This window comes from Aphelocoma coerulescens, chromosome 26 (genome assembly GCF_041296385.1).
Source record: "Aphelocoma coerulescens isolate FSJ_1873_10779 chromosome 26, UR_Acoe_1.0, whole genome shotgun sequence".
NCBI lineage: Eukaryota > Metazoa > Chordata > Aves > Passeriformes > Corvidae > Aphelocoma > Aphelocoma coerulescens.
The window spans coordinates 7,903,406-7,930,597 of NC_091039.1; the positions used below are offsets into that span (position 1 = coordinate 7,903,406).

General features: G+C 44.5%; 1 protein-coding gene across 3 annotated transcripts; it reads left to right on the forward strand.

Annotated features, from left to right (window-relative positions):
* The first annotated feature begins 847 nt into the window (after positions 1-847).
* On the forward strand, positions 848-27,192 carry LRIG2 (leucine rich repeats and immunoglobulin like domains 2). Of its 3 annotated transcripts, XM_068995614.1 has the most exons (18): positions 848-1,062; positions 7,876-7,947; positions 8,444-8,518; positions 9,018-9,152; positions 9,672-9,815; positions 9,946-10,089; positions 10,841-10,984; positions 11,218-11,361; positions 14,004-14,084; positions 14,914-14,985; positions 15,125-15,193; positions 16,590-16,753; positions 18,024-18,344; positions 19,477-19,758; positions 21,021-21,470; positions 21,940-22,089; positions 22,974-23,252; positions 24,149-27,192. In XM_068995614.1, the coding sequence occupies exons 3-18, from the start codon at positions 8,448-8,450 to the stop codon at positions 24,373-24,375; spliced, it is 2,877 nt and encodes a 958-aa protein (XP_068851715.1). In that variant the 5' UTR covers positions 848-1,062; positions 7,876-7,947; positions 8,444-8,447; the 3' UTR covers positions 24,376-27,192. The 3 variants fall into 3 exon arrangements, with proteins under 3 accessions (XP_068851715.1, XP_068851717.1, XP_068851716.1); XM_068995616.1 differs by lacking the exon at positions 21,021-21,470 and having other exon boundaries at positions 1,055-1,062; XM_068995615.1 differs by lacking the exon at positions 18,024-18,344 and having other exon boundaries at positions 1,055-1,062.

Genomic DNA, 27,192 nt, shown 5'->3' on the forward strand with positions numbered 1-27,192 from the left:
TGGGAGCAGCCTGAGACCCCGAGGAGGACATGAATGGGATGGAGGGGCTGCAGAGGGCACACAGTGCTAGGCGCACAACCAGTGGTTTCATCTGTGCCCAGGTGTTGGTAGCCGGGCTGGGCGCTGGTGGTGCCCGGGTGTGATCCAGGTGAAGCCCTGCAGGTCTGTCTGCCCTCATGCCGGCTGTGGGAGCGCAGACCCAGGCCACAGTGCCAGTGGAGCCGCACAGCCTTGGGGCCACTGTCTGTGAGGAGACACCTCAGCACAGGTGCACAGCAGCAGGGACAGGATGACACCCTGATGGCAGCACCTGGTTCGTGGGGACACAGGATCACAGAATGGGTCAACTTGGAAGGGACAACAGTGGGTCATCTGACCCCTCCCTGCCGACGCCGACACCCATTGACAGAACAAGCTGACGTTGCAAACGGATGAAACAAAGCTCCTAAAAAGCCCCACCCTCACCATCTGCAAGCTGAGGTTTGCTATTGGGGCTGGGTGGGGCTTGTGCTCGCCCCACCCTCTCCTGGCCCCGCCCCTTACACCTGCAAACTGAAGTTGTGGGTGGGGAGGGACTTGTGGTGGCATCTCCCACTGTTGGTCCTGCCCCTCGCTGCCTGCAGGCCGATGGTGCACTCGGGGGAGGAGGGGTGGTGGCTCCGCCCCTTCTCGCCCTGCCCGGGGGGCTCCGCGCTGCGGGTGCCGGCGGTGCTGGGCGGGGCCAGCTCAAGCCCCCGCCCTCCCTGGCCCTGCCTTCTGTCGGCGTGGCCCCGCCCCTCGCCGCTTGCGCGCTGCGGTGGCGCCGGGCGGGGCGGCGCGGCCGGGCCGGGGGATGCGGGGCGCGGGGCCGGCCGTGCGGTCCGCCCGTGGGGCGCTGCCGTGGGCCCTGCTGCCGGTGTTGCTGCTAGCGGCGGCAGCGCTGTGTGCGCGGGCGGGCGCCGCCGAGCCCTGCGGCGCGCCCTGCTCGTGCCGCCGCGGCCTGCTGGACTGCAGCCGGCAGCGCCTGCCCGGCGGGCCGGGCCCGCGGAGGATCCCGCCACTGCCCGCCGGCACCACGGGGCTGTGAGTGAGCGCGGCGGGGCTGTGGGGCCGAACGGGCGGCGGGCTGTGCGCAGGCCTCGGCTTGGCGGAGGCGGGAGATGCGGGCCCGGGGCCCGGCGGCGGGGGCGGTGCGAGGCCCTGGCTGAACGGCCGGCAGGGTTCGGGGCTCGGTGTCCTTATCTCTCTCTATAACTCCCTGACAGGAGGGTGCAGCCAGGTGGGGGCCGGGCTCTGCTCCCAGGTAACAAACAATAAGACAGGAAGACATAGTCTTAAGCTGCGCCAGGGAAGGTTCAGGTTCGACATCTGGAGGAATTCCTTCACAGCAAGGGTGATTAGACATTGGAAGGGACTGCCTAGGGAGGTGGTGGAGTCCCAATCCCTGGAGGCGTTTAAGGAACGATTGGACGTGGCACTCGGTGCCATGGTGTGATTGACAAGGTGATGTTTGGTCATAGGTTGGACTCAATGATCTTGGAGGCTTTTTCCAACCTAATTGATTCTGTGAGTTTGTCCGCGGGGTGTTCGCACGGAGCCCGGAGCGCTGCGGGCAGAGCGGCCTCGGCAGTGGTGCCTGGCTCTCAGGGACAGCGGCTGGGGCAAAGCAGCTGCAGCGGCGCCGTGTTGAGAAGGAGGGTCTAGCCCCGAAGGCTCCGTATGCCGGGGTCCCAGGACGTAGTTTCACGCTTGTCTTGCCCTACTCTGTGATGGCAACAAGTGAGAGGAGGGTGGAGCACAGGCAGGTTGTGGTTAGTAAGTCACTTATTAATGCCGTTCAGTCCAGGACTTAAAGCTGTTTCAAGTCAGGCTTTGGGACATTGTCTTTTAGGATTGTGCTTGGAAGTGTTCCTTCAAGCAACAGCCTCAGCCGTGTTGTGGTACTTCCTGTTGCTTCTGGTTTCGTCTGCATCCCACTACTGCTGTGCAACTCAGTGATACTCTCCTTTTCCCTCAGTTAAACCATTGTGGACTCCCCGTGACATTTGCTGCCATTGTTTTTCTAAAGAAATCCCACAAAGCAGTTCAGAGCCACTCTTAGTCTCTGCTTCCAAGCGTTCAATATGACAATGTGCTAAATAGTGTTCACACAGGTCAAGCCTTTGTCCTTGAGTTTTGCTGTCACAGTCACTGTTGCTTTTGTCACCTTTGGCTACAGCATATTTGGGTGGAAGGGGTGCTGGGATATGAGGGAGATGAAAACTTGCTTCTCTGCACAGAGTTCTTAGTTCCTCTTGGAGTTATCAATCTTCCTAGTTGATAAAAATGACATTCTTCCAGACCAAGAGAAAATTAAGCCTGTTGGGAAGGTACTATAAGCATACAGACCACTGGACTTAACTCCAGGAATTCCTTTAGCAGGACTCAAGAGTCTGATCTGCGTTCAAAACTGGACATGTCACCTTCTTGCTCCTTATGAGGTTCTGTAGTTCTCTCCTATTTCTGCACAATCAGCAGTTGCAAATGTTTAAGAGAAAGCATGTGTTTCAGCTTAGAAATATAACAACTTGTGTGTGAAACCTTTGGTGTTTAGAGAAGTACAAAGATATTGTAACTTGTCAGGGAAGTTGTCAGTGTCTGGGAAAGGGAGTTGGCAGTTCATCAAGAGGCTAATAAGCAAAATGATATCCATGCTGTTTGCAGAGCAAGTTTTCAAGCTTCAGCAAATACTTGTATTTTTGTTCAAGCTGGTAGAGGGTGTATTGAAAGCTGCTTGGCACAAGGTGCAGTGGGAAGAAGCACAGCTGGCACTGTGCTGTGTTGTGCAATCTGACGTGCTGTAAACAATAATAAGGGGATCGTAGACTGGTTTGGCCTGGAAGGGACCTAAAAGCTCATCTCATTCCACCCCCTGCCATGAGCAGGGACACCTTCCACTATCCCAGGTTGCTCCAAACTCTATCCAACCTGGCCTTGGACACTTCCAGGAATGGGGAAACCACAGCTGCTCTGGGCACCCTGTGCCAGGGCCTCAGCACCTTCACAGCCAAGAATTCCTTCCCAATATCCCATCTATCCCTGTTCTCTGGCAGTGGGAAGCCATTCCCCCTTGTCCTGTCACTCCAGGTCCTTGTCCAAAGTCCCTCTCCAACTCTCTTGTAGCCCCTTTAGGCACTGGAAGGGGCTCTAAAGTCTCCCTGGAGCCTTTTGTTCTCCAGGCTGAACACCCTCAGCTCTCCCAGCCTGTCTCCAGAGCAGAGGAGCTCCAGCCCTTGGAGCATCTCTGTGACCTCCTCTGGACTTGCTCTGACAGCTCCACGTCCTCCTGATGTCAGCTTCCCCCCGGGTGGGAGGCAGCTCTGCATGTGGGGGTCTCACTTGAGTGGGGCACAGGAGAAGAATCCCCCCCCTCCTGCTGCTCACGCTGGGGGATCAGCCAGGACTTGGGTGGGGCCCGGGGGGGGGACAGTTTCAGGGCTGCACGATGCACGTTTCTGTTGAGCTTCTCATCCACCAACATCCCCAAGTCCTTCCCAGAGCTGCTCTCAATCCATTCTGTGTCTATTGTGACTTTCAGGATTTTGGCACATGAAGCATGGGTGATGGTTTTTTTTTCACTAGGACTACTCTAGCAGTTCTGAATCTAAATGAGCTTTAATGTTTACCAGCTGTTTAAAATTAATAAAAGCCTAATTTTTCTCACATGATCAAGTCCCTGATGTGCTTTTCTCTATTAGTTCTGTGGTAGCATTTCAACTGTCATTGAGGACTAAAAATTCGTCCTTTTCCTAACTCAAATTACTTGCAGGTGGTGCTTCCTGTGTGTGTGTGTGTGTGCAGGTTGGTTTTATTTTCACATTTTGTTTTTCATAAAGCCAGGAGAGCATAACTTGGTTTTTATAAGTACTGAGGTGACTGTAACTTCATTTTTCCTCTGAAGTTATATATGTTTTATGGCTAACCTGGTGGGTGATGAAAAGGGTTGTGAAGTTAAGGAGTTAGGAAATATTTTTTATATGTCTGCCTCTTAACATTAGTTTCTTTAGAGCAAGGAATGCCAGCCCTGTGTGAAGGGTAGCTGTGTGTAGGGGCAGAGGGAAGCACAATGCTGGTGGTCGCTACCTCCAGTCCCATAGTAGTAAGTGTGTTTATATATCCTGGTAGTCAGAGAGACGATGAATAAAAGTAGTTCAGGTATCAGTTAATTAGTTCAGCAAGTTCCATTCACAGTAGGTTTTTTGGGTGAGCTCGACTGGCTGTCTGCATTCTGCATCAACACCTCTACAGTGCCACTGTATGCTCAGCTTGGCTGAATTAAGATCAATCTTTATCATCCATGATCAGTTTGGTATGTGTGTTCTGTTTTATTTGCTTAAGAGATGAGTACCACTTAAGCTCAAAATGAATGTTTAGATTATACATACCAGATGAATATATACATCTGGTTATATACAATACCAGATGAATCTCTGAAATACAAATTTTGCATGTTTGCTCTGTATTCTGCACAGCTTGGGCCTCCCAGTTACAGTGCAAAGGCTGCTTAAAGGATGGGTTCTTTGGTTTTGGCTTTTCCAGAGCAAGGGAATTGCATCTGGTTCTCCAGGACAGCAGGAATCTTAGCTGTGTGATTGAATGATCTCTAAACACAGAAAATCAGCCACTGTATTTCATTCTGTATTTTGTGATCAGCTGCTCTGTTTGAAAAAGAAAAGCATCAGTAACAGAATGTAGATATAAATAGGGTCAGAACCATTTAAATATCAACTATACCAAACTTCTTGAAAGAGGACTTATTGTAGTGAAAACTGTGTTGTAGTCCAAATCTGAGTAATAATAGAAGAATACTTTCCTGTGCTTTCTGAATTAAAATCTTAATTTCTAACTTAGTAATAAGACAGTAGGCTTCTGGAGGGGATAGCTGGACGTTAATACGTCCTCATCACCCAGGCCCCATGGCTGTCAGTGTTTAAGAGGCATTTGGACAGTGTCCTGAATAATTTCAACTTTTGGTCAGGCAGGTGGACTAGAAGGTTGTTGTAGGTCTCCTACCCAACTAAAATATTCTATGATATTCTTCCTGAAAGCCTTAGAAAAGTCAAGTTTCAGTATTCTTTGCATATTAATCTTGCTTCCAAAATCTGTGTCAGTGCCTGCTAGCTGTGCTTGACACACAGGGTGGTCTGGCTCAGAACCCATGGCCTGGTTTCGCTCATCAGTGGAGTATCTGCACACCTTGAGGGGTGCGTTGTTATCTTCCATGTCCACTGTCTCCTTCTACTGTGTGTTGCGCACTGGTTCTTTGGAAACAGCGTGGCTTAGTACTTCCCGCTCTGGTTAAACCCACTGCTCCAAGATTAGACTGTTCAGCACTGGCTGGGTGCCTGCATGTTTGAAAAATCCAGGAAAGTCTACTGCTGGGATTTGGAATCATCTGTCCCTCCACCTGACTATGCCAGGCTCCTGTGGATGCCCAGAGGTTGGGGCTGAGCTGGGTTCAGGGGAATCTGGGCAGCTGGAGAGGGTGTCTTGAGCATTCAGCCCCCTGAGGTGGGAAGCCTGCTGAGGAGCACTTGTTCATACTTGGTTATTTTTGTGTTTTTCCTAGCATTTAGGGCTGGCTTAATTACCACATGTACTGAGGAAGCAGAGCTGCAGAATAGTTCTGCAACTGGCTGCAGTTGTTCTCTTGGTTCCTTTTCTTTTTGTTTCCAAACCCACTTGCTGCTCTATCCGTATAATTTGCATCTTGATGTAATTAAAAGAATACCTTAGCAAATGCCTGACTTGCCGTGACACCCAGGATTTTAATAATTCAATGCTAGAACGGAATCTTTATGCTGAACCTGAGTGGAAGTTAACAACAAATAGACTGTCAGTTGTCAGTCCTTGTTGTCACTTAGTAGGTTTTGGTCTTACAGATGAAAAATAGTCTGCCAGAGCTCAAGGAGTGTTTGGACAATGCTCTCAGGCACATGGTGGAATTTTGGGGCTGACCTGTGCTGGGCCAGGAGCTGGACTCAATGATTCTTGTACGGTCAAGTTTGGCCTTCGGTGTATTTGGAGCCAAGCACAGGCCCAAAGGTATTGCAAGAACAGAGGAGCGTGTGGGTGCTGTGGCTGTCCAAACCTGGTCATCAATGGAAATATTTTTAACTATTCTCATTTACATTTTAATATTTGTTTTAACAGATAAATGGTAGTTTTGGTTGCAAAGTGTGATTTTTGTCTCTTGTGTCAGCATAGCCGCTGCCTGCCTGATAATATTAAAACTAACCATAATAAATACGTACCGTGTTACTGCAGCAATGATGAAGGAGGATCAGTGATACAGGACCTTACCAGAGGAGCTCATAGGGAGTGGAACAGCTTTGCTGAAAATAGCTTGTTATAGCTCTTTCCTTGATGTCAGAATTGGAAACGGGGAGGGAAACATGATGCCTTGCTGCCAGGCTGGAACAACTAGCTGGCATAGAATACCCTGAGCTAGAAGAGACCCATAAGAATCATCGAGTCTAACTCCTAGCCCTGCACAGGACACCCCAAAAATCTCACCCTATGCCCAAGAACGTTGTCCAAATGCTCCTTGAGCTCTAGCAGGCTTGGGGCCCTGAGCACTCCCCTGGGGGACCTGTTCAGTGCCCAACCAGTCTCTGGGGGAAGAACCTTTTCCTGATACCCAACCTAACCCTCCTCTGACACAGCTCCAGCTGTTCCCTTGGGTCTTGTCACTGTTCCGAGAGAGCAGAGATAAGAGCTGCTCCTTGGGAGGAAGCTGCAGACCCCAGTGAGTCCTGACCTCAGTCTCTTCTTCTCCAGGTTAAACAAGCCAAGTGACCTCAGCCACTCCTTGTATGGCCCCTTTAGACCCTTCATAGCTCAGACATAAGCTGTGTCCAGTTATTCCTGCACTTACCAACAGATTTCCAGCTGTGGTGAGGGCACCGGTCGCATTCTGCAAGCATAGTGGCAGTGTCAGGTCTGTTCAGGCACAACAACTCAGGCTCTTGGCATGAGCTTTGGGTGATTCACCTCTGTGCTGGACTTGTGCCAGCAAAATGTCACACAGATGGGTTGGTTTCACCTTTTGGACTGACCTGGTGTGGCTGTGACGGTGTTTTCCATCAGACCTGATTTTTTTGTTCCTTCTTTGACTCATGTCATGGACTAGGGGCAGCCTGTGCTCAGAAATGGACCCATCTGTTGCATTTATGCACCAAGTCCAAGGCAGAAGTAAAATACTGTATAAAGTTACAGCAATGGGAATAGCACCAACACTTAGTGGGAGCATTAAAGCTGGATTTAACGACTCTTGCTCATTGAAAGAGTCCAACTCCTGCATTTGATTCTTATAAGTAAAACCAACTGGTGCTAAGGCATCTATCTGTAAGATTCCCAGCCTCAGGGTTCTCTCCCCTCCAGCTTGTTTGGGAATTGTGTGTATGTTGTTCCTTTAGAATAAGCCTGCCTTGGCTAGTCAGCGTCTTCAGAAAGCTGAGAAAATGGGGATCATGCTACAGGAAGCAGTTCAATAATGGGCATTTTGTAAGAAATTACTCTCACGTCCCTACAAAGTTTTTCCTTCTTGCAGTGGACAAGTGTTGTTAATAAAGCTCTGGGTTAAAGGAAAAATTCTCTGGTCAGGTACAATCTTCCTTTCAAGAAGCTTTAACAAAAAGTTTTTTGATCAAACAGAGAAATTGAACTGTTTAGGCTTTTATTGTGAGTGAGCACTAGAACAAGCTCTTTTCTTTAGTGAAGGAGCAATTGTATAATATACATAAATACAGTTTAAAACTTGAGATTGCATAAAGCACACATGTTTTGGGTTTGTTGTTTTTGTTGTTGTTTTTATTATTATTCCAGGAGCTAAATAACTTTCTTTCTGTTCTCTAGGGATTTAAGTCATAATCATTTATTATCATCCAACTGGAGCATTGATTTGTCTGTCCATACTCTCCAAGAAGTGTAAGTTGGTTTTTGTGAGGATAAATTCTAAAGATACCCTACCTAATTGTAATTAGAATGTTTCATTGCGCGTCAAGATACTTGGTCTGACTTGCAAACTATATTCAGTGCAAATTAATTAAAAATGGGTGCTCCATGTTGGCAGCGCATTTTATGTATAAAGCTGTTGTGTTGGGAGCAGAAATCTTTCTCATGAAAGATCAGAAGACCAATATTTTTAAAGAGAAACGAGGTGTATTTGTTTTGCTTATAGCTGATTTTAAATGAAAGAGAAGTAATAGTATCCATGAAAATGAGAAAAGCTAGCATGTTTCACTGTTCAAATTGTTCAAATTATTAGTATTTAAGCTCTTGGGGAATCTTTTTTGTCAACTACTAAGTATTACTAATACAGTAAAATTGTCAAATGCATTGATATTAATTATTTCTTATGTGCACAGAAGGGTTTTTCTCCTCTTTGAAGTGTCAGTAATTTTTTTTTTGCCCTCTATTTAAGGAAAATGAATTACAATGAGCTAAGTGAAATTCCGTATTTTGGAGAAACAACTTCCAATATAACTCTCCTCTCATTGTAAGTAATAGCTCATCTGCCTTTTTCTTGTTTAACACATGGGAGAACCATGTTAGAGTTCTGCTATCAAATTGTAGGAAAACATCTTCTTTTTTCTTGAAATACTGGTCATGTAAAGTGCGTCAGGGAATATGTAAGCACTTTTTAAAGAAATACAAATCAGTTAAACAATCAGGTCACCCTAGTTTACCAATAAAATCCAGTCAACCAAGGCAGGCAGCTTTGAAGGGGAGGGATTCAGTCCAGGAATGACACTTCCCACAAGGACCAGCTCGTCTATACGCCTCAGAATTTGAATCTGTTTGTATCTCAAGGTGGCAAATAACTCTTGGATTTGCAGTTTTGCTTTAGGAATTAGCACATTTGGAAGCATGTGGTATACGTCCCATTCAGGAGACTCACTAGTACTGTTGATATACAGAATCCTGTTGCTGTTTCAGCTGTGCAACTGGAAGGATGAGACATGGTGATAACCATATTTATTGCTGATCTTTTTCAGGGTGCACAACACCATTCCAGAAATAAATGCTGAGCAACTCCAGGTCTACCTTTCACTGGAAAATCTAGATCTTAGTTCTAATCTTATCTCAGAAATTAAAGCCTCTTCCTTTCCACGAATGCAATTGAAGTACCTGTAAGTATGAGTGATGTACCGTCTCTGGGATTCCTGGCTCTACAATGATAGTGTTGGAGACCTCATTTTCTCTTAAGTTAGTGTCTTACACAGCTTTGAGCTGGTAGCAGTGCTTAATGGAGCTACAGATGTCCTTGAAATAAAATAGTTTTCATACCAATCTGTATTGTATTTTCCCAGATAACATGGAAAACAGCAACTGCTGTTGTCAGAGTGCAGGTGCATAAGCCATCAGGGACAGGGAATAATTTCTGCCCTGTTTGAGTAGATCACTGTGGACATTGTGTTAACCACATCTAACTGAAACATGGACGTGCAGTAAAAATCAACTCCTCCCTCTGATTCCTTTGGGAAAAAGGATTTAGCTTGGTATCCCAGAATTCACATTTCTCATGTGACTTCACAGGGGTCTTGGATTCTGTTAATCAGTGGTTGCTCTGAGGTGCTTGTGCTATTGTGTTCATCAAATTCTCTATGTTCTGAAAGGCCTCTTTCCCTCTTCCTTTCTTCCTTCCTTAGGAATCTGAGTAACAACAGAATAACTACTCTAGAAGCAGGTTGCCTTGATAACTTATCTAGCTCACTAATGGTGATAAAACTGAACAGAAATAGGATTAGTATGATTCCACCAAAGATCTTCAGGTTGCCTCACGTGCAGTTTCTGTAAGTAACAGTCTTGAAAACATGAAAACAACATTTACAGCTGAGCTGTTAATCTCAGCATGTTCTTGACCTTCACACAGTGGTGCTTGTTGCAAAGTGTCTTAATATTTGAATGTCATCTTTATAAAAGGGAACTGAAAAGGAACCGGATTAAAATAGTGGAAAGTCTTACATTCCAAGGACTGGAATCCTTAAAATCCTTGAAAATGCAGCGCAACGGGATTAGCAGACTAATGGATGGAGCATTCTTTGGCCTGGGTAATATAGAGGAATTGTGAGTATGCCTGGTTGTGGAATTTTTTTAGCAGAAAGAAAATGGCTCTGGAGAGTTGTGTCCTGTATGGCTTCCCTTACATCAAGGCTGTGCTGAGATATTGGTGAAATCATAGGAAAAGAGTATTTTCCCATTATTTTTATGTCATGTCTGGTTACTTCAGAAGTGGAAAGATACACTTCCCCATTCCTGGAAGTGTTCAAGGCCAAGCTGAACAGGGCTTGGAACAGCCTGGTTTAGTGGAAGGTGTCCCTGCCCATGGCAGGGAGTTGGAACTGGACGATCTTTGAGGTCCCTTCCAACACAAACCAGTCTTGTGATTCCATTATATTGGTCCTCTTTCCAGCTTCTTCCCACATGGTGATCAAGAACGTTTGCCTCTGTAGTTGCTTTTTGCTGGTTTTCATTTCCAGTCCCCATAACGTGGGGTTGTTCTTTCCTCCGTGACTTTGACAGCGTGAACACAAGGATGTGCGATGCAATGTTAGCAAAAGACTTCTTTTTTAAAAAGTTGTTTTTGAGAATAGAGATTATAGTTTTGTTTCTCCCTGCAGCTGGTGTTGAGCTACTCAGTTCTTCGTATACTTCAGTTCACTCTTTTTTTTTCAGTGGGGTTGAAACAATCATGCATTGTGTGTTGTCTGAGGCTTAAAGTTAGTAAATAATTTTGAGATCCACAAGGTGAAATTTTGTAAGTAGGTGTTTCACTGATTATCTCTTTGGCAAATGTTTTTTCCTTCTAATTCATTAGAGAACTGGAACATAATAACTTAACAGAAGTAAACAAGGGCTGGCTGTATGGGCTGCGGACATTGCAACAACTCTATGTTAGCCAGAATGCCATCACCAAGATCAGCCCAGATGCATGGGAATTCTGCCAAAGACTTGCTGAGCTGTAAGTCCTGGGCTGGTATTCATTGGGGATTGTTGGAATGTTGCAATTATTGATTGGCAAGAATGAATTACCAAAGGAAGTACTCAATTTCCTTGCTAGGCCCATGGTAATGCTGTGTTTTACTTATAAGTATTCTATTAGAGAAATTGAAACACAATAGTTAATCGAGTCAGATAGTATCTTAATAAATAATCCTCCTGCTTACCTTTAAAGTGTATGTTGAATATTTCCAGAGACTTGTCATACAATCAGCTCACTCGCCTCAAGGAATCTGCCTTCGTGGGACTTGGCTTATTGGAGAAGCTAAACCTGGGTGACAATCGCATTAGTCACATTGCCGATGGTGTCTTTAGAGGTCTGACAAATCTTCAAACTTTGTAAGTACAGAAAACTTCAAATGGACATTTCAGTTTAATGCAATTTCAGTTTGAGTGGAGCTTTTGGAAGCAGAGGCAATGGATATTGCACTGTGGAAGCCTGAGATCATTGTTGGTGCTGTCCTGCCTGCAGGTGTGGTAGGGCTGATAATCTTTTGGCTTGACAAGATGACAGAATTCCAGCCCAGCTAAAACAAACCAACCACTCAGTTTTAGCGGTGGTAAGAAACAGTGACTTGGTGACCTTGAGTGCTCAGATGTGTGTCCTGCCGGTTCTGAAAGATGTGGATGCCTTGTGTAAATGCCACTTGTGGAGCAAATAGCTTGAAGCTCTTTATTCCAGAGGGTTTCCTTAGGTTTGGAACCTTAGAAACCAAGGACTGAACTGTTTTGTGTTGTAGAAGGTGTGGTTTAGCCCATCCTGCTCATGTGCTGACCTCACAAACATAACAGGGGATGTCGAGTTGCTTCTTGCTGTTGAAGGCACAGCTTTGCACTTGCCAGGACCTTTCGTGGCAGATTTTGGATATTTCTGAAAAGACCCAGTCCTGTCCCAAGTAGATGTGAACAGTTGTAATTACACTAAACAACAGTACTTGAGAAGGGAGTGAAAGTTTGTAACCCCTCGGTCACCTCATTAAATAAATGCTTAAATAAGCAAACTCACCAGAGAGATTTATGTAAGCAGTCATATTCTGTTAACCTTAATGCAACCTTTTAATGAAATAATTAAACCTGATTTCTTAGATTTAGAGTACCATGAAGAAGAACAAGAGCAGATTAATTAGTAGGTTTTTCTGGGCTCTCAGGGGTGTCAACAGCGAGGGCCTGGCCCTTTGCTTTGGGGCTGGAATGGGCAGGATGGAGGATGTGGAGTGGTGATTAACAAGGCTCCAAGCATTAGTGCCCAGCCAGGCATGAGGAGCCAATTCCTCTCTCACACAATCAGGGGCTTTTCTTTTGGACTGCTCACTCGTTTTGCTGAGTGGTCTGAGTAGTGGAGTGTAAAAATACCTCAAAAAACAAGAGATACCGTGTGGTTTTAGTTCCATTGTTGGTTGTGTGCCGGTTGTTTGGTGCTACGGCTGTGGTGTAAATATTTCTGTATGTTCAGCTCCTGCCACTCTGCAGTGTAGGAGAATAAACTGTAAAACTATACACTAACTGCAAGTTAGGATTACAGATATATCTAAAAATAGCACTGAAGTTTGGAAGTTTTACATATTACCACATCATTTACTTCATGATACTGTGAGCAGTTTGGCATTTATATTCTCCAGCACTCACAGTCTAACATTCTGAAGCAGACCTCGAGATAATTCTAGAAATGTATTTTAAATCACAAGAATTAGCAACTTGGAAATAAATTTGGCATATTATTCATCTAGTCATTATTAGTTCAGCTCCATGTTGGGTACCTTAGCTCGAATAATTTTTGAACAGGAAAAGATTTGATGTGAACAAGTTTCAAGGCCATATTTGTTTAGATCTTGTGATGCGTGAAATATGAAATTCTTTTATTTTTGTCCTAAACTTGGAAGTGTATAAATACAAATTGTGGAAGTGACTGCTGTGTATGGTTTTAACAAGACTTCTATATTTCAAAGTAAGAAAAATAAGAAAACTGTGTGTTGCCAATGATGGTATCCTGGAGGTTGATCCCGGTCTCTTCCACGATGGTGTTCTACACAGTTTGCAGTCTCACATATGGGAAAGTAGATACTTCATTTTTCCCTCATTAGCACAGGGAAAGAAGTGTTTATATGAGTGATATATACAGTTGCCTGTGTAGGCAGCTAGTTTTATGTCAGTTGACTCATTTGGAAGCTTTGTCTAGCTTCTAGTTGCATAGAATATCTGGTAGAACACAGTGCAGACTATATATATATATATATATATATATTTCCTTTAAACACACTCCTCTCTGTGCATGGTGGTATCAACACAGATGCTCTTGCCTTCGTCCATGCCATTCAGGCTAAAAATGCAAGTTAATTTATTTCATCTTCTCTCTAAAAAGTATTTAATCCTCTCCAAACTGTATTGCTCTGTTGCTTTTGCTTTTTAGACCTCTCTTCTCCATGAGAGGCTGAAGTGCTGTGCTGAGGTCAGTCAGAAATCCCATTAGCTGATAACGAGATTTGTGAGCAGAATATCAACTTCATTTTGAAAATCCACCATGGTACGCCTGGCAGGCCTATGCTGTAACCTGGGTGTAATCCCTTAATATGCTAATGCTGGTATAAGCCTGTTACTCGTGAAGATTAATGCTGCCGGTGTATTGGTTAATTCCCTTACATGAACCAACTTGCTTCAGGAGCCTCTCCCAGCTCCTGGCAAATAGTCCATCACATGACAAGTGCTGGTCAGACCGGGGCTTTCCGTAAATGCCACATCAAGAAGTTGTGCTGCAGAATTTGTTTGTGGTTCTGGCTGCAGCACTTACCATGAACAGTTTTCCCTTTTGCACTTCTGAAGTAAGAAATTAATCTCCTGACAAGCTTAGTTTTCTAAAAGATTTGAGACCTTCCAGGTGATGCTGTGCTAGAGCCCCATACCTGGCCTGTCTTCCTCAGCTCACCACTAGCCCTGGTCACAGTGATGTTCCAAGGCTTCTTTCTAAGAAATGTCTTCTCCTGCAGGGACTTGCGGAACAATGAGATCTCCTGGGCCATAGAAGATGCAAATGAAGCTTTTGTGGGACTCAGCAGGCTGGATAAACTGTATGTATAACAAACTAGGGGAATGACAGCACTTCCCAGGCATGCAGAGAGGGAGAGTACAAAATATTAAGTAATTGTAAATCAATGACATGAGGCAGAAAGCCTTTCTCACAGTGTTGCCACTTGTGTGCCACAACCTCTTGATATAGTCCTGGGTTCCTTGTTCAGGAGCATCGGATCCATGTAGCACTGGATTTCCTTACAGCACCAATTTGATGAGAATAAGCATAAGTATTTGACTGCATTTATTGTTGAATACCTCACTCCCTCTGTGTGATGATTGTCGCTTTTTGTGCTTCTTTGGTTTGGGTGAGAGTTACTGCGTATCAAAAAACAACCCCAAAACACAAAGTATTTTCGAGCAAATTTGAAACACTATTACATTAACAAACTTTTCAATACTTAGACTGTGCACTTTCCATCCAGTGCCATGTGCTTTGTAGGAAGCTTCATCCTGTGTAGTTACAAATGTTGCTTATAACAAATGGCCTGGTGTGAGGGGAAAGTCTGGGAACTTGTGTGGTGGTAGCAGGTTGGTCTTAGGAAGTTATTGCTCCACTCCCAAGTTCTACTTACTGATGTTTCATCCTTCTGACTTAAGTTACCTTCTGACACATTTGTAGCCCAAATCTCTAAGTTGAAAGTAGAAAAGAAACCCTGTTCTCTGGAAAATTACTTGAGCCCTTAAGCTAAGAAAAGTAGTATTTAATCCTTTAACTTAGCTAGAATTAGAAAAGAAATGTAGTTAAGCATCATAGGGAACTTCTTTTGGGTCTTGTTTGTGAACTCATATTGACATTCGGACTGGTTTCTGGGCCTTTGTTTTCAGAATCTTGCAAGGAAACCAAATTAAGTCAATTACCAAAAAAGCATTCTCTGGTCTTGAAGGACTTGAACATCTGTAAGTATTTTAATTTGTAAAACTCCTAATTATTTTCCAACTTCAGTCTTGTGTTCTCTGTCAGATTTTCAAGAATTTAACTGAAGGCAGCATATGAAATCACACTGACTCATTATTGTGCTCTTTGCTTAACTTACAGAGATTTAAGCAACAATGCAATAATGTCCATCCAAGAAAATGCCTTTGCTCAGGCTCAGCTGAAGGAGCTGTAAGTTCATGACAATTATTTAGAGATTCTTTACAGGCCCTACCTTGGAAAGAATCCTTCAGCCATTGTAGGTTGAAGTTGTCTGAAGTGTGTCTGCTTTCATCATGAAATATTTGCAGCAATGCTGGTAAATTATCAACTCAAAGTTGGTGGCAGTATATTTAGATTTAAAGTTTGATAAAATCTTCACCTGCATTTCCTTAGTTGCAATTAGTAGGAGTTAATTTTTTTTCTTGCCGTACCATTAAGCTTTTCCTATCCTATGATTTTGCAGCAAGCTCAGCACTGCATGTAGGCAGTGAACAAAAGAATTCATCAGTAATCTCTCAGGGGGATTAGCAAACCCTGTGTTTTTTCCTCCTGTTTTTGGGGGCTAGGGAAAGGCTTTAAAATTCACAGCTAGACAAGAGTTTTTGTGTGCTCAGTAGATGTTTAAGCCGATAGGGTCTCTTGTGGTCTTCAGACATCTGAAGTAGTAAAATGTGAAATGACCTTCACACCCAAGACTCATTTTACTGTAATGCAGTCCTTTCTGTGAGCTAAAGTCTCTGCCTGTTGTGTAATCCGGTCTAAAACTGCTATTCCATTAATTAACCTTGGCCAGATGAACTTAGTGTGCAAGATCTGCCAGTGTGAGGGGACAATTTCAGATGTTAAAGACTTCTGTTGCCTTCTCTGATGTATTTTAAAAGTGATGAGTCATTGATATGTACAGGCAAAAAGCAGGATGGAATCCTGGCTTGTTTGGGACCTCTCTTCTCCGTTACTGGAGTCATCTTAGGACAGATCACTTCTTGTTAAATGCTGGAGTGTCTCAAGTCAGTCATACTCATACATAATATTTAGGAGACTTTGAAAGCAGGTGGTAGGAAAGAAGAGACCCATCATTGTTTCCTGTCGGTAGTTTTTCTGTGGAGCAGAGAAAATGAGCTGCAGTTGATACCTGTATGAAACAAATCACTTTTGGCCTTAAATATTTTATCAGCTGGCACTGAAATGAGAATTGAGGCCTCTGCTCATTTCATAATGGCAGGTGTGTTTAGTTTGAAAGATGGAGCTGCTCTGCAGTGTTATGTTCCTTTTAATTGCTTTGCAATTATCTCATCCCTCCTTAAAGACAGGCTTAGTGGTTTTGGGATTGTTTTTTTAGAAGTTGAAACTCTGCGTTTATATTCTCCAGGATTAAAATGAAATGTAAGATTTTAATGCTGACATAGAGGGACCGATTCTAGCATAAATAGCTAAGATTTTATAATAACTACCCATATGTGTAAAATTATACTGTAAATCTGATGTTTCTGTATGTATATGCTTTAAGTTGCTTTGCTGCGTGAAATCACACGTACGCATGTGAAATAAACTTCACTCACCCTTTTGTTTTGCCCTGTTTCTGCAGAGCGTTGAACACAAGCAGTTTGCTTTGCGATTGCCAGTTGAAATGGCTGCCCCAGTGGCTCAGTGAGAGCCATTTACTGCAGGCTGTAAATGTCAGCTGTGCTCACCCTGAGTGGTTGGCAGGACAAAGCCTTCTCAGTGTGGACCCTGATGACTTTGTCTGTGGTTTGTATTTTTAGTGACTTTTGATACAAAAACACAGTAACACAAGTCTTGTAGCTGAAATCAAGCTGTAATGCTGGGGAGGTACTTGGTCCTGGCTGTGGTGCCTGTGTGTGCCCATGTACATCACTGAGTCTGCTCTGAGTTTGGGGTTTAGTTCTGCATCTCTTCGCTCTGTTTTGTGGTGTTTGAGCACTGAAGTTAACCCAAGGGAGTAGTGCGGTTGAGACAGCATTGTTTTTTTTATTTAGCTTACTGTTAAAAATGGATTATGCTTCCATTCTCCCTGCATATGTCTACCTTTAGCTTTGTGAGGTCTGTTTGACACTTCCTTCCTGGTTCCTGCCCATACCAGCAGAATATTGTAGAATCATAAAATGGTTTGGGTTGGAAGGGACCTTAAAGATCATTTAGTTCCACCCCCTGCCATAGACAGGGACACCTTCCACGAGACCAAGTTGCTCCAAGCCCTGTCCAACCTGGCCATGAGCTCTTCCAGGGATGGGGCAGCCACAGCTTCGCTGGGCAAAAATTAGAGTAGTTCAAGCTCGGGCACATTTCCTGGTGTTCCATATCTATGATGTTTATGGTGGTCTCAAACTCTTTGCCCAGAGCCTGGGTGAAGTCTGTGGCAGGCCTGGAATTAGTCTGATGTTCCCCTTTCCTGGTGAGCAATCTTATAACAGTTATTTGTTTATATGCAATTCTTTCATTGCTTTGGTGGCAAAGGCTACAATAATAATCATATAGGTGCAAGCACCCACTTCTCCACTCCAGTACCACCATGGTGGCGTGTGACAGAGCTCTGTGTGTGTCTATGACAGTGTCTTTGCTGAAATAATGGATATGGGAGTCACTTTCATTGAGTGGGATGAGATGGTGAACTGCCAGCTCTTTATGCTTTGTACTTGTAGAACTTGAAGGCTCTTCAAGATATTTAAACTATCTGACAGTAAGTTTCAGTCCTTCATAAAATGGCCTGGCTCTTCAGCTGAGCAGGACTTTTGAGTGTGATCTAAATATAGCAAGTTTCAGACAGTTGGACAAAAGGCAGGGCTGCTCAGCACTGCACTTCCGCACTGATTGTTTTCAATGCTGATTCTTCTGCCTCTTTCACAGCTTGATTTCCAGCTCAAAACAGCTGAACTTGTGCACCTCAAGCAGGACATCTGTTCCCAAAGTTTTGGTTTTGCTTACATTGTGTTTTGAGTGAGTTTTCTTGCAATATTAGTTCAACTTTAAAAGTAGCTAATCTTGGTGCTTTTCTTTTCAGATAATTTCCCCAAACCACAGATCAGAGTCCATCCAGAGACCACAGTAGCCCTGCGAGGGACAAATGTGACCCTGATGTGCACTGCTGTGAGCAGCAGTGATTCACCCATGGCCACAGCCTGGCGCAAAGACAGCGAGGTCCTCTATGATGCAGAGGTTGAGAATTTTGTCAGGTACCAGCAGCAAAGTGGGGAGGTGCTGGAATACACTACTGTCCTGCACCTCTTCAATGTGAATTTCACTGATGAAGGGAAATACCAGTGCATTGTCACCAATTACTTTGGCTCCAATTATTCCAACAAAGCCAAGCTGACTGTCAATGGTAAGTGACAATGGTAAAAAAGGAGAAGCACTCTGAACATAAAACTTAAGTAACTATAAGTTACTTAAGTAGCTACAAGTTTGTTTTTCACTAAAGCTGGGCCAAAATAGTCTTGCAGATCTCAATGGGATTTAGAAGTATCACACACATTATAAAGCTGGAAAGAAGTGATTTTTCTTCTTCTTTGTTTTTGTTTGGGCTTTTTTGGTTTTTTTGTTTTTTTGTGGATGAAAAGCCTCTATTCACTTTTTGAAAGTGGTTTCAAAGTGGCAGTTATCTCCCATGCTTTAGTAGAATACAATTAGTTGTTCATCTAGTTAATTGGAGGTGGAATTCTTTAAACTAAAAGCTCCCTCTACTGTCTCCTCAGAACTCAGCACCTTTCCCACATGTTTGTAAAACTGGGGAAGACTCATCTGAAAATAAGTAGCAAAAACTCTGAGAAGTCAAAAGCGAAGTCCTTTTTTCATTTTTAGCCATCATCGTTCCATTTATTTTGAGGGAAGGGGAGGTACAAAAACAATGTTCATATCAGTCAGCAGACCACTCATCCCACAGTACCTCAGAGCAGAGGTGATGAGATGGAAGCTTACCTTCCCTGTTTGCAAGAAAGAAAAACGTGGCAAAAACTTTTCCCTCTATTCTTCCTGTGAGAAATCATCTTCACATCATTTTAGAGGAACTTAATGGCTTTAAACTGAAATAGAGTAGGTTCATATTGGATATTAGGAAGAAATTTCTCCCTGTGAGGGTGGCGAGGCCCTGGCACAGGTTGCCTAGAGAAGCTGTGGCTGCCCCATCCCTGGAAGTGTTCAGTGCCAGGTTGGACGGGGCTTGGAGCAACCTGGGATAGTGGAAGGTGTCCTTGCCCATGGGCATGTATTGTCTTTAGTGTCCCTTCCAACCCAAAGCATTCCGTGATTCTATGAACACTGTGCATACTGTATTTAAATTTTGGAAGAAAGGCTCTTAGAAATAATCACTGAAAAATTACGCAGTTCTTCAGAAGAATCTGCCCCCCTCTCTTACGGAGTGTTTCAGATATGTTTTCAAATTTTCTCTCTGCTGTGGAGCTTTTGCAGCATTTTACCTGATACTGAAAATGCTGAATCTATGTCCCCCTTTCATTCAGAGCTCCCATCTTTCCTGAAAACCCCCATGGATCTCACTATCCGCACCGGGGCAATGGCCCGGCTGGAGTGTGCTGCTGAGGGCCACCCCCCTCCACAGATCTCCTGGCAGAAAGATGGTGGCACAGACTTCCCTGCTGCAAGAGAGAGGAGGATGCACGTCATGCCTGAGGACGATGTGTTCTTCATTGCAAATGTGAAGATGGAAGACATGGGGATCTACAGCTGCATGGCCCAGAACATTGCAGGAGGACTCTCGGCCAATGCTACCCTGACTGTGCTGGGTAAGTGTGACTGGCCTGTGCTGGCAGATGGATCCCTGCACATCTGCAGTGGAAGTGTAGCTTAGCTGTAAGTAGCAAGTTGAAATCGTGGAGAATGAAGTTAAAATGCAAAGGGCAGCACTTGGTGTGATGTTTACACAGTGAAGCTTTAGAAGCTGAGTTGCAGAGCTGCCTGTTGGAGTTGGTGTGGTCTTTGCAGGGAGCTGAGGGGCATATCTCAGTCCAGCAGTGTAGAGTAGGCAAGGAATTTGTGTTGCCTTAGAGCAAATTTTGTCACAGGTAACAAACTTGCCACCAAGAAGACCAGTGGGATCTTGGGATGCACGAGGAAGAGCATTGCCAGCAGGTCAGGGAGGTGATCCTGCCCCTCTGCTCAGCCCTAGTGAGGCACATCTGGAGTGCTGTGTCCTGTTCTGGGCTCCTCAGGTCAAGAGGGGTCCAGAGTTCCTGGAGCAAGTCCAGCAGAGGCTATGGAGATCATGAAGGAACTGGAGCATCACTCTTACAAGGAAATGGTGAATGGTTGGACTTGATAATCTTAGAGGCCTTTTCCAACCTAAATGATTTCATGATTCTATGAAAGGCTGAGGGAACTGGGGTTGTTCATCCTCGAGAAAAGACGGCTGAGAGGGGCCCTTATCAATGTCTGTCCGTGCCTGCAGGGAGGGGTCAGAGGATGGACCTGGCTGTGCTTGGTGATGCTCAGCAATGGGACAAGAAGCCATGGGCAGAAACTGCTGCACAGCAAGTTCTACACAAATGTGAGGAAGAACTTCTTTACCGTGTGGGAGCAGACTGCCCAGAGAGGAGGGTGTGGAGTTTCCCTCACTGGAGATGTTCCAGAACTGTCTGGATGCAATCCTGTCCCATGTGCCCTGGGATGACCCTGCTTGAGCAGGGAGGTGGGACCAGATGACCCACTATGGTCCCTTGCAAGCTGACCCATCCTGTGAACTATGCTGAGTAATAATGGAAGGTCAGTTCCTTCCAGAGTGCAGCATTTTTGAAGACACTGACTTTTAACATTATGGCCAAATTTAGAATTGGACTGGCACAGATTTCCCAAAGCAACTGTGGCTGCCCCATCCCTGGAAGTGCTCAAAGCACTCGGATGGGACTTGGAGCAACCTGGTCTAGTGAAAGGTGTCCCTGTCTATGGCAGGGGATGGGACAGGATGATCTTAAAGGTCCCTTCCAACCCAAATGATTATAGGATTCCATGATTCTTTGAAGTTATCTTACAATTTCACTTTTTGTCCCAGAAACTCCTTCCTTCATGAGGCCCCTGGAGGACAGGACAGTGACCCGAGGTGAAACTGCTGTCCTGCAGTGCATAGCTGGTGGCAGTCCTGCCCCTCGCCTCAACTGGACCAAGGACGATGGTCCCTTGACAGTCACCGAGCGGCATTTCTTCGCTGCAGCAAATCAGCTCCTCATCATAGTGGATGCAGGACTGGAGGATGCTGGGAAGTACACTTGCATCATGTCCAACACGCTGGGCACTGAGCGTGGCCATATTTATCTAAATGTCCTGGCTTCCCCCAACTGTGATTCTTCCCAGAGTGCCATTGTCCATGAGGAGGATGGCTGGACAACAGTAGGGATCGTGATTATCGTTGTTGTGTGTTGTGTGGTGGGAACGTCCTTGGTGTGGGTTATTGTCATCTACCACATGAGGAGGAGGAATGAAGATTACAGCATCACTAACACAGGTTAAGTGTAAAATCAACAGTCTCTGGTCCTGTTTTTATTTCAAAACACTTGAAATTTCTGGATTTCATTACAAATCGATAAAAGAACTGAAGATTGCCTTCCGAAATCCCTCCAGGGATTTGCTCAAATTCTTCCATTACAGAGGTTCTTTTAAATACCAGAAGTGTGCTGATTCTATTCCTTATACACTAGATTTGCCCTACATTGAGGGAAAACGGTAAAGTTCGGAAGTAAATATTTGAATAAACTTAAAAATATTTTCAGGGTCTGGAATAATAGGTGTAAATTTTCTTTCTGGCCCTGTCAACTTTGAACTGGCCAGCCAGATTCGTAATTACTGAGGTAGAAAAAAGATACCTACACGTGAATTGAAATTCTGGATGTTCTTGTTAATGTGGGGAATAGTGCTGGTAATACCTTGAAATCTTCACACTGTTTAATGTTGCCAATGTTAATTCTGCCTTGCAGAGGAGATGAACCTACCTGCTGACATTCCCAGCTACCTGTCCTCCCAAGGAACACTGTCTGATCCCCAGGAAGGCTACAGTAACTTGGAGGCAGGGAGCCATCAGCAGCTGATGCCTCCAGCTGGCAGCTACGTGCACAAAGGCACAGATGGTAAGCAAAGCCCTCATGTGTGTTACCAGTGCCTCAGCAGGATGCCAATGCACAGTCTCATCCTCACAGCTAAAGTGTCAAGGTAGATCTTTATCCTGGTTCTTTCCTTTGGCATCTCAAGAGCCCAGGCAGAAGAGGTGGAAATAGATTTTGCTTGGAAGATGACTAGCTGTGCCTCCTACCCTTGGTATAAAAGTCCTGCTTCTTCCAGACATCTAGCTGGCTTGTTACAAACATAACTAAGGGGTCTGCACTATTTCCCTACCTTGTTTGGACAATTTTCTGGTTTCTCGTGTCATTGAGCTTACAGAGATGCTTTCTTTGCCATCCAAAATGCTGAGGACTCATCACTCATTATATAGCCTGGCTTGAAAATTGATCCTCAGTGTAAGTTTTTCACACCTATCCATGACCCCTCCAGTCCAGTCCCACTGCATTAGAGTCTGTCTCAGGAAGGGGTTGAGAAGCAGCTCGTCTCAGTGACCAGTTTATCATCAGCTCTGATGTGTGTGAGCATGCAGGGACAAGTCAAGTCCAAGATGGATGTGGGCAGGTATCCCGGTTTAATCCCAAGGCTGTTTCAGCCTGGTGCCCAAGCTGGCTGGACCTGCATAGAAATCTTTTGCCCATGAAATAGGGGAACATGTCCATGGTTCCCCTGGTCAGCTTCAGAAGGGCACTGCGGTGGAGAATTTGGGTGGGGGCAGTCTGGGGGGTTTCTCACGTGACCTCTCAAGCTGAGTACTCTGTTACTCCCTTAACTGTAAAAAGACCCTTCAATTTGTGCTGCCATAATAAATGATCATACCAGGACATAAAGCCTATGGAAATCTGGCTTCCTCATCCTTTTTGAGAGTATTTTATTTTTCTGTTGTGTTCATCAGGTGTTGCAGCACCATTAGTGATCTGCTCAGATTGTTATGACAATGCCAACATCTACTCTCGGACCCGAGAGTACTGTCCCTATGCCCTCATCACCGAGGAGGACCCCCTGGATCAAACACTCCCAAATCTCATGGTGCAGATGCCCAAGGAAACGTACACAGCACGCACCCAGAAGGAAAGCAATGCTCTGGATAATCTCTTAGCAGACAGAGACGTGCCTGTCTTCCTTACCAACCATGACAAAAAAAGTGATAAGAAAATCTCCCAGCAGATTATTGGTGAGTGTCCACTTTTCCTTTTGTTGCTTTGTATTCCCTGATAAGTTTGACTTTTGTTGTGCTGCCCTTCACTATTGACACACAGCTAATCCTTCAAGTGCCAGTAGTTTGTGGAGTAACTCGAGTTTATTAGCCACTTGTTCTCCGAATACCCATGTTGCATCAGCAAACAACAGCTTTCATCCAGTACCTGAGATTGATGTTAAAAAGATGGAATTTCTTAATTTGCAGGTGTAAGTTTGTAGAATGTGAGCCTTTGCTTATACTGCAAGGGCATGTATTAACTGCAAGTTGGAGCTTCACATAAGAAATTCAAATAGCCTTTCTGTTTGAGCTGGCCTGAAGTTCAAAGAACTCCCTAAATTGGTTATTTTTCTCTTGACTTTCTTCCAGATCACCTTTTTAAAAATTCACTCTGAAGCTCTGTGTGTTTCTGGTTACTGTAAGAGATTGCTGGAAATGGAGAGCATCCAGTAAAATATACTCTCAAAAACAGAGAAAATCATCTTGGAACGATTGTTACTGCCGAGTCACAGAGCTCAAATCTATTTAAAATCTGAGTGTGACTGATCTCTGCTCTCTGTGAGCAGTGACAGTACCCAAGGGAACAGCTGGAGCTGTGTCAGGGGAAGTTTGGATTGGGTATCAGGAAAAGGTTCTTCCTCCAGAGGGTGGTCAGACACTGAACAGGCTCCTCAGGGAATGGTTATGACCCCAAGGCTGCCAGAGCTCAAAAGGTGTTTGGACAATGCTCTCAGGCACAGGGTGGAATTTGTTGAGGTGTCTGTGCAGGGCTGGGAGTTGTACTCGATGATCCTTGAGGGTCCCTTCCAAATTAGGATATTCCTTGATTCTATCAACTTTCTCCTGTTCATCTTCTAATTTTTATCCCTCAGAGCCCTTCCAGGTTCCTCTGTGGGGAGGCAGCAAAGAACTGGCTTGCTCTCACCCGCAATTCCTGCACCATCCATTGGCCCATGAGGCCCCGCAGCGGCTCCGGAGCGATGGTATCACCAACAGTGACCGGGACCAGGCATCACCCAGACCGTGCCACAGGCTACGGGAGCAGAATTTTGATTTTAACAGGACACGGAACATTCATGACCACAGTGAAACCACATAAAACACTCACAAAGCCTTGAAAGCAAATCCAGATTGACTGACTGTATTTACTACCTCAGGACTAACCCTAAGGCCAAAGATGCTCGTGTATGTGTCTGCAGTTGCTAAACAGTCAGACTCTCTTGGAGGAGGTGACACATGCCCTTTCTTCTGTGATTTCTTCATTGGAAAATGGGAATGTGCACCAGAGAACACATGGATGATTAGTGCCATCTACAAAAATAGCATTAAAACATGGATTGTGTGATGCTGGAAGCAGCCTTTGTGGTGGTGCATGCTTTGGAAAGCTCTCAAGAACGTGTGTAGCTATTTCACAGTGCTTTGTCTGCTTGGAAACAAACCATCAGGGCCTCCTCATGGAATTCCCCAGGAACTGTAAGCATAAAACTCTTGGCCAGCTTTTTCTTCCTTAGACTGTTGGCAGGTGTCTGTTACCCGTGTAAGTTTGGGGCTTGTTTTCTCCTATGAATAATGGACTCTAGTTGTAAATAAACTCACATTTATAAATATTTTGTATACCCTAAGCATATAAACGTGTTGGCTGCAATGTAAATTATTTTTTATTATGCCAAAGTATGTATCATACTGTTAGTCTTGACAGCTGTGTATTAAGCCATATGGGGAGCTTGGGGGGACCGAAAGCTTGTTTGTGAGGGAATAGAGCTGTCTTTGTTTTGAAAAGAAGTGCATTTACTTATAGATATGTGGTAGAACTGTGATATTGATGAATTTCATTGTTGCCTACAACTGTGTGCCTGGCTGCAAGCTGATCCGTTTCATGACATTAGCAGAATTTCAAGGTTTATCTAAGCTTTTATCTTTAAAAAAACCCTTAATATTGTGTATGTTGAGAGGGTTTCCATATTTTTCCTAGCTGACAGTTAAGTGAACTTTTAAAAAGAATGTTGTGATGAAAAGCATGAGGTAAATTGGGAGAGCACTTGATAAATACTTATTTCTTCTGCATAGCCAAAGGCATGTGGAGTTTAAAACATTGGTCCTTTTCTGTTGTAAAATGTCAGGCTAAATTGTTGAACTAATAGTTCCCTTAAATCTTAGTGTGGCCAAAATGTTTAAATATTTGACAGGTGAGAAATTATGCAATGCAGGGAGCCCCTCACTGCTGAAAAATCTTACTGAGACAGAGGGAGTTCCAGTGAGATGTGCCTGACAAAATGAGGAAGAACAATTATAAAGACTCCCTGAAAAATTCATTCTTTTGGGAAAATGCCCCTTTTTGTAGAAGGCGTTAAAAGACTCCTCAGGGATGGGTTTTCAGCAGGTACATTGTGCTCTGTGGTCATGCCTTCAGAGTGAGGTGCTTCCTTCGTGGTCACTGCTGCCTGCTTTGGAGCTGTAGGATTTGTACCCAAATAAATCCATCTGTGTGGTATTTTTATAATGACAGAGACCCCTTTTTGGCCCAGCTCTGTTGTAGGTATGTGAGAATTCCCATTGATCCATTCCTGCACTGAAGGGTTTGTGACTCAAGTGACAGGTGTAGTTGTGCAGATTCACAGCTGAATTTAGAAACTCTGGTGAAGTATTTGAGTAAATGAGTGGGGAAACACTGGGCATAATGATGCTTTTCCCACAGCTCTTTGGACAGGAATAATAGTCAATTCTTTGCAAATGAGCAAGTATTTTCAAGGGCTCTTCCCATGCTCTCAAAGCCAGTGTGGCTGCTTTGGTAGCCAGCAGCTTTAGTGAGAAGGGAATCCAATTGTCCTTGACCTTTGGGTAAAATAGAGAGAAACACAGGTGTGTAAATTTTTGGATTCTGACAGATGAAATGCTTTAATACAATTATAAAAAAAAAGAATCTTAAGTTAATTTCTTTCTGGTTTTATTTCCTTCAGGCTTTTCCTTCCCAGACAGCATTTAAGGCACAGTGCTTATTCTGAATCCAAAGTGATCCCTGCTGCAGGGACCCAGCACTGTCAGTTTAAATCCAGATGAGAAAGGTCATGTCATGAAACTATGACAGCAGCAAAGCCTTATCCTTTTGGGTTGCTCTCTCAGCTGGTCACTCAGGCTACTGGGACAGGGTGCTGCTGGCATGTGCGATTCCCAGGAGTGAGAGAACGGCATCCCTGCTGCTGCTCTGTCTCTCATCACCATTTGGCAAATGCTTGTTCCTTTTTCTTTCGTTCCCCTTTCTCTTTGGAGGAGCTGAGCTCACACAGATTTGTCATAGTGCAGCTGGCAGTGTCCAGACCCTGGGAGTACTTGGGGTACAACTCCCTGGAACAAGGGAATTCCCATTAGGTAGGTGAGACCTGCTTGGCCCGGACCAGGGCTTTAAAATCACTACTGTCTGCACCAGGACTGTGCTGGCTGTCTGAGAGTACAGCTAAAGCTGCTCCAGTTTCTGTGAGAGAGTGGCCTATAAAAGCTGCCATCCTGAATTAAGACATTTACATCCTTCCATAAGCATTTAAAGTCCATAAGCTGGTTGTAAATAGCTGATGCTTGTAAGTAGATGACAATTTGCTGCACTGTGGAAAAACTTCTTTGGTAGACTTGGAGGAAAAAAAATCATGTGCATTGTCTTTCCCCTTTGCAGAGGGGACAGAGTGGCCTTTCTTTTTTCAGTAAAAACAAGCCATTTCCTCAATCAATGCCAAAGCACTACCGGTACAGGAACTGAGGGTTCAGAAGGCAGCAAGAGCAAAGCTGCTTCTCTTCCCTCTTGCTATTTCCTAGTGTCTATTTATATTTTTTTCACATCAGAATGTATATTTTGTATAGCGTATGTAATATATGTTTGTCTATTGTAACATACGTCCAATCAATAAAATGCTGTATACATTGAGCA